This window comes from Zonotrichia albicollis, chromosome Z (assembly GCF_047830755.1).
Source record: "Zonotrichia albicollis isolate bZonAlb1 chromosome Z, bZonAlb1.hap1, whole genome shotgun sequence".
NCBI classification, from domain to species: domain Eukaryota; kingdom Metazoa; phylum Chordata; class Aves; order Passeriformes; family Passerellidae; genus Zonotrichia; species Zonotrichia albicollis.
Window position 1 is genome coordinate 87,305,968 of NC_133860.1, and position 16,724 is coordinate 87,322,691.

Sequence of the window (16,724 nt, forward strand, 5' to 3'; positions counted from 1 at the left end):
CCACCTGTAATGGATTTTACACCTGAGAGGTTGTTTTTGGTGGTACAGCTCCTATCTGTCCCAAATGGGATATTTTGCTCTTGTTACAATTCGCAGAGCTAGATGGGGCTGCTGGTTTCATGCTGTGCAGCATCGACACATCATGCCCTTGTAAACATTGCTGTCAGCAGTAGCAATTCCATCTCTATTGTCCCAACAAGATTTCATGCTTGACAGTGCCTGACTTTTTTTGTCTGAACGTCAACTAATAAGAAATAGTCATGCAGCAGTCTTTTTCTTCTCTGGTTCCTTGGGTTTCCAGTTGGTTCCTTGAGAATGAGCACCTACCCATCCTCTCCCCATTCTCACACTGTTTTTCTCTCAGGCAGGAGGACACAGGAGTTGGCATTTCTGGAAGAGGGAGGTTTTTGGTAGAGCAGAGCCTGTGTTTTTGTGCCTAGCGCCAGTTAGGGGACAAAGAACAGTCCCCATCTCTCGTGGCCTTGGATGGCAATGGGGAGCGGCCCAGAAATGCTATGAGTGCTCAGAGATGGGAGGAACATAATTACAGGCATGCCTGAATCCAAAGGAGATTGTTTTGGAACAGTTTAGGTGTGTGTCTTTGAGTTTTAAATTTGTGTGACTTTTCAGTTTACCTGTGCTCCCTCTCTTACACTTACTTGTTGCAGCAGCACTTGTTACCTGATGGTTTGAGCAGCACAGCACCTTACAGGGCCAGTTTACTCCAAAGAAGGATGTGGGGATGCTGGGATCTGTTGTGGTTCCACATGAAGTTAGTATCTGGTGTGTCACCTGCTTGCCACCCTGGAGATGAAAACAAGCCAAAATTGTTAATCTCTGCTCTGTCCTGTGACTTGCCCAACCAGGAGCCTTTCCTCACGCATGGTATTTAAAAACAGTAATGGTGGTACTTGAATTTGCTTCCTGACACCCATGCTGAGTTTGTAAGCTGGTCACATCTAACCAGTTACCACAAAATTGATTCTGGAGCCTTCAGTTTAGAAACCTGCAAGGTACATTCCAGGCAATCACACTATCTCCATCAGGAACTGAATGAACCAGTCAATAATCAACACTGCCAAGGGTGAAGAGGTCTTTTCTAGCACCCTTGATTTTTTCTTTATGAACATCTCTACACAGGTAATAGCTATACAGGTGGACAGATGGAATATAAATGGTCACTATGCATACATATACATACAGAGTATGTATGCTTTAACTGAAGACACAGTTGTAGGTGTGTATGTGCTCATTGGTGCATCCTCACTGTTTGTTCTCCTGCTCTCTGACTGCAGTGTTCAAATACGTGGGCCCAGGTTTTTAAACCTTGCTAAAACTTTACAAAAAGGTCCAAAACCTTGTTGCGAAGATAATTGGCAATGATGTGATAATCACCCTGATACCTGGCAAGCCCAGAATAAACTTACCTGCATTTTTCTAAATTGCCAAAGAATTTTTTGACTCATTTCAGACAGTTGTAAGAGGTAGGACTTGGCTGATGGGAGATTACCATGTGTTCAGTGCTTGGCTGGATGAAGGTGCATGCGTGGCAATGTGTGCTCTCTCATGCTGTGCCCCTTCCTCTGCCCCCACTCGAGGGCCCAGTGTGTGAGCACAGCACAGGTAAAGGCAGAAAGGCTGCCTCTGCATCTGGAGAGGCTGTAGATGAGTTTTCTTGGACTTGGGATCTGTTTTTCCCCTTGGTGAACCCATGCACTCTGGGAAGTCAGAGGCAGTGTGCTGCTGGGTTAGCTGTGGTCTGTCACCTTGTTTTTTTAAGATTTTCTAAGCTTTCTGATGTTGACATTTTTGGAGTGAATTTTCTCACACACTTTCTGTAAATAACTCATTGTTTTACATTCCTTTATGGAGGAGGAGAGAGTTGATGGACTGTTGGTTTGACTAGTGACATTGCAGAGGTGTCAATGTCACCTTCCAATCCACTGTCACTTTTGTAAAGCTATAAATATTGGAGTCAGAGAATAAAACTTCCCTTTTTTCCCTTCACCTTGAGTGGTGGTGTGCTTGTGCTCTCTCGTGTCTTTCAGCGACAGTGGTCTACACCTGAGGGTTCCTCATTCGTGGTTGGTGTTTTTCTTTCCATCCTGGTTGCATTTCAGCTGTGCTTTACCCTTCTTGGTCCCCCTCTAATTCTCAGTGCTGCTGTCAGTCTCTGCCTGCAGAGATACTTGATTTGCCCACTGATGCTCCCCTCAAGGCCTGCAGCCCCATCAGTGCAATGTGGTGCCATTCCCTTTCTGTGTCCTGCGGGCACGGGCAGAGGGGCTCCAGACGCTGTGCTGGGGTGTGTGTTTGTGTTTGCCTGAGAGCTGTGATGCTCTGGGCCTTGTGCCAGGGCTCTCCGTGGGCTCTGGAGTGTGGGGTCTAACACATGGCCTTGCTGCCAGCAGGTCCCGTGCCTGGGTTAGCCTTGCCCCAGGGGCAGCCCCCATGGCCAGGACAAAGGCAGGTGAGCCCACCTGCAGCCCTGGATAGGGTCCTGTTCCCGGTGCTCACCACGTGTGAGTGCCCTCTGTGGGGTCAGCTTACAGGCCCTGGCAGCTCGGGCACCCTGTCACCTCCTGAGACACAGCTGTCCGGGGCAGCAGCCTGAGCCAGCAAGGGCTCTGACAGCGGGACAAGCAGAAAGCTGCATCAGCAAGGTGGTGAACATCCTGGGACAGGAGGGGGCTGTGGCAGGAAGGGGTGGGCACCCTCTGTGGGATCTGAAACCCATTCATCTGGGGGGTACTGGCAGCTGTTAAAAACAAATCATAAATGGAAATACCAGATACAATTGCATTGAAATGGCAGAGGTCTGAGGAGTCCTGATGGGCTGGCGATAGTCGGCTGAAACAAATTGCCCACTGCTGTGATACCTCAGCTCCCAATAACAAAGGGCAAATGGCCTTCCAGGGGGAGATATAGATTTTCCTTTGAGATATGGAAAGGGAAATAAACTAAATTGTGTTTGAACATAGGGTTCTCTGGTTCTCTTTCCCTCTCTCTCTCCCCCTCTTAGAAAAGGAACAGGAAAGAGAGAGAGAGAAAGAAAGGAAGAAAGTGGAAGGAAGGAAGGAAGGAAGGAAGGAAGGAAGGAAGGAAGGAAGGAAGGAAGGAAGGAAGGAAGGAAGGAAGGAAGGAAGGAGAGAAAGAAAGAAAGAAAGAAAGAAAAAGAAAGAAAGAAAAAGAAAGAAAGAAAAAGAAAGAAAGAAAGAAAAAGAAAGAAAGAGAAAGAAAGAAAGGGGAAATGAGCAAAAAGAGACATAAAGTAAGCTTCAGCAGGCATTTGCAATTTAATTGATATTTGGCGGCAGGAAGCCAATCAGTATAAGTAAATTGACGTTATAAGATAAAAATGATGGCCTAATGGCGTGCCTTCCCCCACGGCTGAGCAGGCCGAATAAATAAACACGGTACCGCGTGTCAGAGCAGCGTGGCGGCCGCTCCGGGCGCAGAGCCGGCGGCGCCCGCGCGGGCTGCGCATCATTTTTATGGCATCTGTCTGTGCTCCCCGAGAGCAGGCAATGAGGGGTTGCGCATTGATTGCTGCTCCAGCCAACAGCGACTCAGGGAAAGGCTGTAATTAATGGCTTTATTTGCTGGAGCGCTGCTGAGAACAATTGAGTGTGTTATGGCAACAACTGGTGCCCACATTCCGGAGGCGCTGGAGCCGGTGGGCAGCCCTGGCACACAGGCTGCCCTCCCGGGGCTCGGGCCAGGGCATGACGGGCATTCCGCGGGGCTCGAGGGGCCCGGCTGGCACAGGTGGGCATCTGGGCAGCGGTGCCGGTGCAGTGCGCTCCCAGGGAATCCCAGTGCTGAGCAGGCCCTCAGTCGCTGCTTGCCAAAATAACTGCCAGGGACAGGAAAACTGGCATGGGTGACAGGGCAGGGACCCCTCAGCTCCTACTGGGGCAGGTAGCAGCCCCCCTGTCCAAGCCCCTGGCCACCCTCTTTTGCAGCACTAGCAGAGTCACATGTTACAAGTTTTCTCTTTTTCTCTTTTTCTCTTTTTCTCTTTTTCTCTTTTTCTCTTTTTCTCTTTTTCTTTTTCTTTTCTTTTTTCTTTTTCTTTTTCATTTTCTTTTTTCTTCTTTTTTTCTTTTTTTTCTTTTTCTGTTTTCTTTTTTTTTCTTTTTTTCTTTTTCTTTTTCTTTTTCTTTTTCTTTTTCTTTTTCTTTTTCTTTTTCTTTTTCTTTTTCTTTTTCTTTTTCTTTTTCTTTTTCTTTTTCTTTTTCTTTTTCTTTTTCTTTTTCTCTTTCTCTTTCCCTTTTCTTCTCCTTCTCCTTCTCCTTCTCCTTCTCCTTCTCCTTCTCCTTCTCCTTCTCCTTCTCCTTCTCCTTCTCCTTCTCCTTCTCCTTCTCCTTCTCCTTCTCCTTTTTTCTTAGAAAAGGTCTCTTTCAGAGATTTTAGGTAAAAGTACCACAGTGCAATCCAGTAATTTTTGTGAATCCTGTGTGGTTTTGTCTTGCCCTCTGGGCTGCCTTTGGCTGGGATGTGGAGAAATGGACATGGTCCTGCATGGTTCTGTGAAGAACACATGGCTACATGTAAATGTTTATGTATACACATGTGTCTTGTAGGTAAGGAAGAAACATTTTAGGCAGTGTGCATCCTCAGTGTGCTGCCTTCCTTTCTAAAGAGAATAAAGTCAAAAAGAGATGGGGAAGTGAAACCGTGAACAATAATAATGAACCTCTCTTAAAGATTCTGTAAACCTTTCTAAAGGAAAAATTTTTGTTTTTTACATAAATAGCAGGAGTAGCTGGTGGGTGAGGACAGACTGGTGCTTGCCCAGGCTTGGTTGGTCATGAGAAGTGATGGCTTATTTACCTTCGAATACTTCTAAGTGTAGATGATAGATAGATAGATAGATAGATAGATAGATAGATAGATAGATGGTGGATAGATAGATAGATAGATAGATAGATAGATAGATAGATAGATAGATGATAGATAGATAGATAGATAGATAGATAGATAGATGATAGATAGATAGATAGATAGATAGATAGATAGATAGATAGATAACAGCACAGGGGGTGATGTCTTCAGACTCACAGAGAGCCGAGTTAGACGGGACCTTGGCAATGAGGAATTGTGCCCTGGCAGGGTGGGCAGGCCCTGGCACAGGGTGCCCAGAGCAGCTGGGGCTGCCCCTGCATCCCTGGCACTGCCCCAGGCCAGGCTGGATGGGCTTGGAACAGCCTGGGACAGTGGGAGGTGGAATGAGAGGAGCTCTAAGGTCCCTTCCAACCCAAAGCAGTTTGGGATTCTGTGACAGGGTGAGAGAAAATTACCTTCAGCTGTGACTGGTTTAGATTAGATATTATGAAAAAATTATTCACAGAAATGGGTGCCAAACATTGAAACAGGCTGTCCAGGCCAGTGGTGCAGTCACCATGCCTAGTGGGATTTAAAATATCTGTAGACATGCTGCTTAGGAACACTGACTAGTGGTGGTCTTGGTAGACCTGGGTAAATGGCTGGTCTTGACGATCTTAGAAGACTTCTCCAATGTAATTGAATTTGTGATTCTATGATTCCATATAAGCTGACTTCTATTTAAGCGCTGAAATGATTTTGAACTGTAAAACTAAATTTCCTTATAAAGTCTCCGGATGAGGTCTACCCACATGTTCAGTATTTTCCCAGTAGGGCTGTGTGTCCCACAGTTCTTCAGAAATGCTCTCTGCTTGAGAACAAGATTCAGTTTCAGTCTACAAGTGCTTTTCTATTGAATGAAAAGTCTGGAAAATTTCCCCATCACTGCAGCTTGGCAGGTGCAGTGAGAGTTGTGCCCTTGGCTCCTGTGGCACCATGCAAACACAGAGAGAGACAAGACTTTGTCTGCCAGGCCACGCATTCACCCTCAGGCCGCCCTCACTGAGTCAGGGAAACCACTGGTTCCCAACATCTGGCTGTTGGGAAACATTGGATACAGTGGTCTTCCAAATTTATTTTCTGAGATGTAGCCATCTCTCTCTTTTTATCTCTCTCTCCTTCTCCATATATATTTATATATATATAAAATTAAATAAGTTTATATATATATATAAAATTATTCTTTTCCTGGAGCTGTTATCTGATTAGATGGTATGGAAATAATTGAGATTAGAAAAACTGGCACAGAGGTCAGCCTCACCTGCTGGTGTGGTGAAGATGTTCCTGGAGTCTTTGTCCCAACTGAAGCTGCAGGAATGAGCACAGATCTGTCTCTCCAGCTCAGGAGATCTTTGCAAGAATTTCTGTGATGTGGCCCAAACAGTGATGCCCTCAGCCTCCGAGTGAATGAAATCAGGTTTTGAAATAGCACAAATACATGCAGGGTGATTCACCCACACGTGCTTAATAAGGGCTTCTGTGTGATAAGCACAGCATCAGGGGAGTTGTACTGTAGATTGCTAAGTTTACTGCAGGATAAATAATTAATGTTTAGGTGACACTAATTAATTGCAGCAATTAGAAAAGGGCTACACTGTTTTTCCTTAAAAGTAAAATCTTGGCTGTTTAATTTTGTTCAGTCTGCAGAGTGTCAGAGCCTTTACAGCAGAACCATGGAACACAAGCATGTACAGAGGCATTTTTTTGTTGGGTCACCATTTACCTTTTTCATGCAGAATCCTACAACACAGGCTGGAAGGGGCCTCAAGCACTGTCTGGTCCAAACTTTATTGGCAAAAGCATGGTCTGGATGAGACAGTCCAATACTCTGCCTGGCCAAATCCTAGGAGTGCCCAGCATTGAGGAATCCAGCTCTTCCCTGCCCAGGTTATGCCAGTGGCTGCTTGCTCTCATTGCAAATAATTTTCTTTGTGTGTCCAGCTGGAATCTCCCCAGGACTCACTTGCACCCATTACCCCATATCTTTTCCATCTCGTTCCTTGTAAAAAAGGGAGTCTTCATCTTTTTTGCACGCACACTTTTACAAGTGGAATGTGACCATAAGGTCTCCTCTAAGCCTGCTTTTCCTAAGGCTGAGCAGACTCAGGTCATTCAGCCTCTGCTCTTACGGCAGCTACCCAGCCCTCGGTTCATCTCCGTGGCCCTTGTCCAGGCTGTCCTCACCTGTTTGGCACAGTGCTGTCCAAAACTGAGCACGGCCCTCCAGATGCTGAGGGCAGTGTGGCAATGGCTTCTCTCTCCGTCGGCAGCACCTGGCTCCTAGGCGTAACAAGTACGCAGAAATTTAAGTGTTAGACCTGCATTATACAGCTGTGGAGGATTTTTAAAGCATAATTTCTCCCAGCTAATGCATGCAAATAAAACATGTAAAAATATCATTGCGCTTTGTGTTTCTTCTAAAAATCTGTAGCTGTATATTACATTTCATAATGATGGTTTTTCCTGTGGATTGCATTATGGCTGCAAACCATTGTGGTGTCATCTGTGCTTTTGGTTCATTCTTTGTGTCAACACTTGAAGGCTTGAGACCACTGTTTGTGATTTTGTAAAATCAGGTGATATCTCATTTATGCACAAGAAAAGCCTGCAGATATTAAGAACTCCTTATTAGTGGTCTTTGTGGATAATTGCCCAGGAAATGTGCAAGGACACCCCTCATTTGTGAGACAATGCAGAACACTGCTGCTGGTAGAGCAAACTGCATCTTCCATGGGCTTTTTCTCTCCTTTGCTTTTAGTAAAGCTCCTCTCACCAGCCTCGTCATATCTTGGTGGTACAGCTTCAATGTTCTGCTAGGAATTTGCATTTTAGGAGGAGTAGCATAGCTGTTTGGGAGTCCTCTGCATTTCTTAGGAGGTTTGCCTTGCTTGAAGGCTTCCCGCCTGCAGCAGAGCTCCAGAGCTGGTCACTGCTTGTGCAGACCCCATCGGGCTGCATCTCCTAACACCACTTTTCCTTTGGCTGTCAAATTTCTGTCTCCTAGTATTTTTCAGAGCTGTAAATCCTCTCCTGCTCGTTTGAAACGAGAGGCCGTTTTAGCATTTCCAGGCCTACACAGAGCACAGTTTCATCTGCAACCTGCATTAGTCCTTGTCACCCAGGCATATATAGAAATTATCTTTTTGAAAGAAGTGATGAAAATATATGCTATGACATGGTATGGAAGTAGGCATAAACTATGTTAAAATTGTTTCAATAAGCTTTTAACAACCTTTTAAAAATGCCCTTTGAGCTGGGAGTGCATGATATAAAGTGCATGTCTCTAAAGCTGAACACAGCTGACAAAAATGGATTAGGAAAATAGTCAGTTTCACATAATGATTTTTTAAGGAACTTGTCATGGCGTTTTGTGTGTAACTATTGGAGTTACAGCTCACCTCAGTTACTACAGAAATCACAGAAATCCAAGCATGTTTCCACATCACGCTGCAGCTGGCCAAGGGGTGCCTTTGGAGGCTTTTCCAGGTGGCTGCAGTCTCCTGTGGCCCAGGAGCCACGGAGGGATGCACATTCCCACTCTCTGTGCCAGGCCTGGGTGTCTGCTCTGCTCTGCTCAGCCTCTTCCTCTCGACCCTCATCTCCGCACTTCTGAATTCCCCACCGTGCAGGGGGCTGTCACCGACATAATTTTTGCTGTGGTTTAAATACAAAACGGTGGCAAAAGAGCAGTCACAAAACTTGCAGTGGTTCCATCCAAGCCCAGCCTGCTGTCCCACGCTCTGGCCTGTGGCAGGGCCCCAACCTGGTGCGAGCTGTGCACGGTGCAGGGCTGTGTGCTGTGTGTGCACAGCCCATCCTGATGGTATCTGGGCAGGTGCACAAGCAATCCAGCTCCACTCAGTGGCACTATTTGCACAAATGTTTGCTCAGATGTATGTGCTGTCAGATTTCACAAGCATCAGGGCTGCTGAGGTGTGAGGCCCCACCACATCTTTGTGGAATGTGGGATGGTGGAGATCGCAGGTTTTCCTTGGAGATACGTAAAAGCTTTTCCATATATGGCTACAGTGGGATTAAAATAACTGGAGGAGGAGGACAGCTGTAATCTCATGGGAAATCTGCTCAATAAAGAAAACCCACTTTGTTGGTGAGTCCCATAACCAGCTTTGCTGTGCAGATGTGCAGCAATGCTGTGGGATGGCAGCTCGAGGGTGCACTGGCACAGCTCCAGCTCGTGTGTCTGGTGGGCACACAGCCTGACTGCGCCTTGTGCAGCAGCGAGGACCTTCAGAAAAGACACAAATGTTCCCTTGGTGGAGAAGAGCTGCGCCACTCATCAGTGAAGGGCCAGAAGTGCCTGGTGACACAAGTGCTAGTCGCTGTGCCGCTGAGCATTTCAGGAAGAGCAGCACTGGCAGGCCAGTGGCTGGCAGAGCTCCTTTGGTGTCGCTTCTTCCATTCCTGTGCCTCTGTGTGCAGGCAGGGCTCAGCTGGGCTGCTCTGGGGCAGCCTGCCTGGGCGCTGCTAGCGGGCACCACTTTGGCTGCACTCAAGGGCTGGAGCCAGGTGGCCACCAAACTGGCACTGCCCTCGCTTGTCCAAGCACTGGCAAGAGGGCACTGGGTTTGGGCCATTCAGATTCCTCTGCAAATTTGGTAGAATACCTGTAAAAACAGACTATGAGAGTGTTCAGCAGTGCTCCCCTGAGTTTTCCTGTGCTTGGAGGCAGGACAATGCACTGCTGCTGGCAGATGTGGGTCTCCGTGTCTCCAGAAGGAGCTGAGCTGGTCCAAGTATATCTAACAGGTCAAGGCTTGAAATGAAGAAGCAATAAGCCACTGAAATGGTACTATCACCGAAACATGATTGATCAATTGAATTCTATCAGAGACAGTGGGCAGTGAGATTAACTCAGGCCTGATGGGTTCAATGAGTTAAAGCATGATGTTCATTTCAGCTTCATTTCACCAGTCTTTGCTTGTGAAATTGGTCAATCAATAGAGGTTGAAGATCAGATATATATATATTGGTGACCATCTTATAGGGAATATAATCTAGCGTAGTCAGCTCCTGACTCCGGCTGCCTTCAGTGGTAATGGAGACAGAGCAGAGACTCTATCAGTGCCACTGAAATGGCCTGATATCTCCTCCAAATGAAAAGTATTTTTGGATCTCTGATGATTTATCATTTTTTCCCCCTTCTTTCTCACTTTGATCTACGATAGAACTCATACTTACCTTTCTGAAATACAGTGATTTCTCTTGAAAATATTTGCACAGTGATCAGCTATACACTTCAAAATATATAGAACCTTTTTAGTGATATTGTCCTTCAGAAAAGAAAAAAACCCAGGACTTAGAAAATTTGAATAGTGTAAATACAAAGATCTCTCTTCACATATGTGGTCCTGAAACTAATGCTTTGCTGGGAAGAGCGTTCTGGGGCAGCTGTCTGCCAAATGTATGCAATCCTGAGGAGGTGGTGTGAAAATTCAGCTTACGTTTTAAACAAAACCTTCCATGTGGTAATTAAACAGAGTCTTTATCTTCTCTGGACTAATTTACAGGCATGCTACAAGAAAACAAATCACCTTTTTGCCTCCTGGTAATATTTCATTTGCTTCATAATGTTTTAAATGTGGTGAATAACATCCTCCCTAATTAGCCTGCATTTCCCTATAAGGTGAAGTAATTAGGTATGATAACAGGTAATGAAGTTGGACAGTACAAATTAGAAGCAGAAATCATGTCCTTTATGAATGTAGGCTGTTCATGGCACTAGCTATGTATTTCCTTGATTTACCCTGTATAAGCGTATTGCTCAAAAAAAGAAAACAAACAACCTGAAAATCTGAAGCCAGTAGATTCCTTTTATCTTCAGAAGAGCACTGCATCAGATGAATCTACCGTGGAGGTGCACACCTCATGGCACGCTTTTATTATTAATAGCATTGGAAATGCTAGTCCAGCTGGATTTGTGGTTGGCATCTGTTCCTCAGCTATTGTCACCTTGCTGACACTCTCAAGTGGAACTGCACCAGGGCAAGGTCTGTCCCAAACTACAACACAGTATTTAAACAGATTCATAGAATCGTAAAGCACTTTGTGTTGAAGTGGGCCTTTAGGAGCACCTTGTTCCATACCCTGCCATGGCAGGGACCCCTCCCACTGTCCCCAGTGCCCAGCCTGGCCTCGGGCAGTGCCAGGGGTGCAGGGGCAGCCCCAGCTGTGCCAGGGCCTGCCCACCCTGCCAGGGAAGGATTTCTTCCCGACACCTAATATAAATCTCTCTTTATTTCAGTTTAAAACCATTCCCCCTTGTCTTATCACTATCTGAAATTGTGATGACCTCCTTATCAGTATAAAAAAAGGTGAAGCTGAACCATTTCTATATTTCAGAGCTTTTTGCTGGTCTTTCTATATTTTGCCTTGTTTCCATACTAAGCTTTAAGGCTTTTAAATATGCTTTAGTATTTTGTGAAGATAGTGTCTTTTGTTTTTATCTTGGTCTGTAGTCTTAGAAATAGTATTTTAAATCAAGTGAATTGTCCGGTGAGGGTTGCTAAAATTCTGATTTCCTTGTATTTAGCAATTTCAAATATTCTCCTGCTGTTTCGGAAGGCGTGTCATGGACGAGTATCTAACCACAGAAATGAATTAGAAAAATGGGATCTCAATTTATCAAATCCTTTAAACTGATCTTGCTATTTGCTTAGGTCCTCAGAAAATAACTTGCTCTTAATTAACAAAGATGATTTAGGTGAAGTGTCCAAGGACAGGTCAGACAGGACTTTAGGCAACCTCAGTTGTGGAAGGTGTCCCTGCCTGTGGCAGCTGCCTGGAACTTGATGGAATGTAAGGTCCTTTCCAACCCAACCCATGCAGTGATTCCACATTTTCAGGGTGATTTTTCACATCACCTGGGCAGACTTCTGTCCGCAGGACTGTGGATGGTGTCTCTCCTCAGAGGCAGATTTCTTCTGTGACTAACTCTTCCTAGACTTGTGGTGGCTTGGTCAGACTTTGGGTAGCCACAGAAAATCTTTGCTCGTGTTTAATACCTAGGTTACGTCCAAGGCAGGCCAGTTTCTATAGCAGCATGTCTGCCTTTGGTTGTGAAACCACAGGTCAGTTTTTCTGGGCAAGGTGTGAACAGGAGGTGTCCATGCACTTCAGAGTGGGAAAGGATTGTGTTTTCCCTGCCAAGAAAATGCCTGTCAGTGAGTTTGGAACCAGGGAGGGTGCTGTGCAGACCTGGAAAGTGCCGATCAGTAACTGTTTTGCAGAATGGGTAGGTGTACACGTATTGCTATTGTCAATAAAATATGTGAATGCAACCCTATGTGGCTGCACTGATTATATGAAAAATGTTTTTATCGCTCCCTGGAGCCTACTTATAATTAAAATTGTTTCAAGCCTTCCAACAGTACTTTAATTATCAAAGATATTCTAGTTAAACAATGTATAATGTTAATAGTATTATTTATATAATGTCAAACAGCCAAACACATCCTGAAGACCTTCACGAACTCCTGTGTGTCATATGCCATGTACAGGAGGTCCTTTAGTTCTACAGTGGAGTCCAGAACTTGGTGGAAATGAGTCTGAATTTGGTGCACATTCCCCCAGTGCGAAAGCACAAGCTTTTCCTTAGCTCAGGGGTGCAGAGAGCAGGTGGCAGCCGCAGTGAGGGAGGCTGGTGGCTCCTTTGGTGCAGTGTCAGCCCCCTCAGCGGTCCCAGTGCTGCCCAGCCCCTGCCCTCCCCTCCCTGGCACCAGCGCTGCATGCCCTGTTCTCATCCCAGGGCAGCCTGGCTGCTCTGATCCCATCTCTTTCCTCGGGACAGTGAGTGCAGGTGTGGGCAAGCAGGGTTGTGCAGGTGCTGTGAGCTGGCAGCCTGTTGTGGCTGCAGCAGATGTTGTGCTTGCAGCAGCACACCAGTGCTGGCTTTGAGAGCAAACCCCTCCAGAGCCCCTCTGCCATCTCCACGCAACTTCATCCTTTCTTTGCTTTGAAATACCCTCCTCTTCCTCGCGCTTTGGGGGCAGTGCCTGGGGGCCATCCCTGCCCCAGTGCCCGCTGGAGAAGGGGACAGACGCTGGGACAGATGCATGGGTGTGATGGCACAGGCCCACGATGCTGCCTTTATTCCTGGATTCCCACCCTTCCCAGCGCTGGCCCTGTGCCCCTCTCTGCCTGAGCCTGCTGTCCAGCGTTTCCTTCCATCGGCCTCCTCTTCTCCAAGGCGCTCACTCCCAAACGTCTGCATAATAAAAGTGCTGCTGGTGAAAGGTGGGATTACTGCTCCATTTTCAAACACAACGGGGATCTCATTGTACTTCTCTGGATGCACAATCAGTGCACAGACTGTACTGGCATCTCCAAGAACAGTTTTCAGGTCATGACTGTCTTGTATCATTTCACTCCCTTTTGCCATCCCCTTTATCCCAAATCTGCATAAAGCTTTAACTTTGATGCCAAACTGTGAATAGCATTTAACCTGAAATTTAAAGCAAGCATCAAGCATTTCCATACTCGAGAGACAGGGTCTCCCTGGCCCTGTGTTACCACACACCTACCAAACAGATTTTTAATTCCATAAGCCATGGTTGACTAAACTCAGCACAGGGTCTATTAGATACTATTTGATTTAGAATAGTAAAAAAAAAAAAAAGAAAAGAAAAATACACTGCTTTCTTGTATCCCTCTGTACCTTTTCACACTTGGACATCCTACTCAGACCACAGCTTCAGGTTTTTGTTTCCCTTCATGTGTGGAATAAACTGATCCTTCCACTTCACAAAAGCCATAATCTACCCTTGATAAAATTGCATTACTTTGTCTAGGGTATATATAATGTTGTTGTCTTTGAAATTGCTGAGCTCAAATTGAGAAGGGAGTTTTCAGCATTAACTGCTAACATCAAATGTCTGTTCGGTATAAGGAGAATTTGACTTAAATTCAGCATTAGCAACTGAGGCTGAAAGCTATTTCCCTGTGTTGGTTCCCCAGTCCAAGGACTCTGCCTTAAAGAAGCCTCGTTTTCTGGATAGACAGCATTTTCTGCAAAATCCATATCTGCTGAAGGATGATCTTAAATCAATAGTCCTTTGTAAAAAATCTTGTCCACCAAGCATCCCTTGTATTCCTGGCGGCCAGCACGTGCTTGTGGTCACAACTGATGTCTACAGCAATGAGCTGTTTTTGTGCAGATCGCCTCGCTCAGATCTCCTCTCTACTTGCAATCAAAAAACTTGATGCAGAATCTGCCAGAGGAGGTCTTGGTGATGTTTTTCCTCTGCAGGCTTCTTGGACTGTAAGCAGCTGCAGCACTCGCGGAAATCTTGCTGTTAAGGATGCATTTAAATTCTGCTCCTCAGAACTACTCTGGCAGCTAGATGCTATTTTTAAAACATTTCCTCCCTCTGTCTAGTTCAATGTTGCCATCTGGAGAAGAAATCTGATATTTACTGTTGTTCTTGGAGTTCCACCTCCTGGAGTCCTGGGAATACTGCAGATCTCAGTTTTCTGTGCATAAAATACGTATTTCCAGCACCGACAGGTGAAGAGAAAGTAGGAAACCACTGTGAATCTGCAAAAAGCAAATTGGAACAAGTCCATGCAAGATCCTTTTCAGACTGCCAATCAAACATTTTTTAAACTTGTCTCAAGGCTTTTCAGCCATGGTCAGTCACTTGTGACTCCTGCTAAAAACCTCTGCCAAAGGGGAGAAGGAGGAAAAATGTGCTTTGGAGCCCAGGTTTGAGCCCCGCCAGCAAGCTGGAGAAACACAAAGTGAATTGGAGGGTCGGGAGTGCATCTTGGGCTGGCTGAGGGTGCTGCAGTGGGGACTCAGCCCAGGGATTCCCCACCTTGGCACAGCACAGCACAGCACAGCACAGCACAGCACAGCACAGCACAGGCTGGTGCTGCTGACGGAGCTGCACAGAGAGTGCGTGCCAGAGCCCAGAGCTCAGGGCTCAGAGCTCAGGGCTCAGAGCTCAGAGCTCAGGGTTCAGAGCTCAGGGCTCAGAGCTCAGAGCTCAGGGTTCAGAGCTCAGGGCTCAGGGCTCCGGGCTCAGGGCTCAGAGCTCAGAGCTCAGGGCTCAGGGCTCAGAGCTCAGAGCTCAGGGCTCAGAGCTCAGGGCTCAGAACTCAGAGCTCAGGGCTCAGGGCTCAGGGCTCGGAGCTCAGGGCTCGGAGCTCAGGGCTCAGGGCTCGGAGCTCAGAGCTCAGGGCTCAGAGCTCAGAGCTCAGAGCTCAGAGCTCAGGGCTCAGGGCTCAGGGCTCAGAGCTCAGGGTTCAGAGCTCAGGGCTCAGAGCTCAGGGCTCAGGGTTCAGGCCTCAGAGCTCAGGGCTCAGGGCTCAGGGCTCGGGGCTCAGGGCTCAGGGCTCAGGGCTCAGAGCTCAGGGCTCAGAGCTCAGGGCTCAGAGATCAGGGTTCAGGGCTCAGGGCTCAGGGCTCAGGGCTCAGGGCTCAGAGATCAGGGTTCAGGGCTCAGAGCTCAGGGCTCAGGGCTCAGGGCTCGGGGCTCAGGGCTCAGGGCTCAGGGCTCAGAGCTCAGGGCTCAGAGCTCAGGGCTCAGAGATCAGGGTTCAGGGCTCAGGGCTCAGGGCTCAGGTCTCAGGGCTCAGGGCTCAGAGCTCAGGGCTCGGGGCTCAGGGCTCAGAGATCAGGGCTCAGGGCTCAGGGCTCAGGGCTCGGGGCTCAGGGCTCAGAGCTCAGGGCTCAGAGATCAGGGCTCAGAGCTCAGGGCTCAGGGCTCAGGGCTCAGAGCTCAGGGCTCAGAGCTCAGGGCTCAGGGCTCAGAGATCAGAGATCAGGGCTCAGAGCTCGGGGCTCAGAGATCAGGGCTCAGGGCTCAGGGCTCAGAGCTCAGGGCTCGGGGCTCAGGGCTCAGGGCTCAGGGCTCGGGGCTCAGGGCTCAGAGCTCAGAGCTCAGCGTGGATGGGGCTGAGCAGGACGTGCAGGTGGCACAGGAGGGGGACAGAGTGTGGGGGGTGACTGCACAGAGCGTTCTGCTGGAGCTGCCCCAAGCTGACCGTGACTGTCAGCATCAGGCCATCTACTCATCCTCTGTGTTCTCTTACACGCAGACCATGAGCCAGACAGCTTCCCAGGTGGTACAGGAAACGTGAAGCAGGAAAAATGTGATTGTTATCCTGCATGCTGCCTTAAAATATTGTGTGAAGCATTTGATGGGTTAAAGGTTGCCTGTAATGCAAGACTCTACAGTGTGTTTTCCAGCAAACTGTAACCTCTCAAAAAGTCTTCATGACTTCACCATACTGGTACCTACATCTATTCAAGGGATAAAATAAGACACTCTACTGTAGGCTGTAGGTCACATCATGGGACTACTCATTTTTCCTCTTCTCTCTCCTCTTTGAAAGGTATTCAGGAATCTCCAGTACCAAATGGCCATTCTCTACCAAGCAGAGATTTTCTTCGGAAGCAGATGCGAGGAGACCTTTTCACCCAGCAGCAGCTAGAAGTGTTGGATCGTGTCTTTGAGAGGCAACATTATTCTGACATTTTTTCAACAACCGAGCCCATCAAACCAGAGCAGGTACCGGTGCAAATATTTCATGTTTTCCTGATCTGCTTTCCAGAGATCTGTTTGGTGTACATGACCAAAGGCGTTTCAGTTTCAGTTTACAAATATGGAGACACGTCTTGTCAAGCTCATTTCAGCCAAGCCCATGTTAGCTATTAAAACCTAGTAGAAAATTAAGGTAAACACTCACTGTGCAATCATCAGCAAGTGTTTGGCTATGAAATGACACCTGATCTGGACCAGTGGCATCAAAGGAATCTCTAAAGAGCACCACAGCTTCTGATGTTTTTTGTTAGATCAAAAGCAGGCAGTGCAGGT

The 16,724-nt window shown here is 47.1% G+C and overlaps 1 protein-coding gene across 1 annotated transcript in view; it reads left to right on the forward strand.

Annotated features, from left to right (window-relative positions):
* The window catches only part of PAX5 (paired box 5), a 123,836-nt gene that overhangs the window by 29,088 nt on the left and 78,024 nt on the right, over positions 1-16,724 (forward strand). The window contains exon 6 of the mRNA XM_074533206.1: positions 16,243-16,418. Coding sequence (XP_074389307.1) covers positions 16,243-16,418 — 176 coding nt within the window. The remainder of the gene's footprint in view (positions 1-16,242; positions 16,419-16,724) is intronic.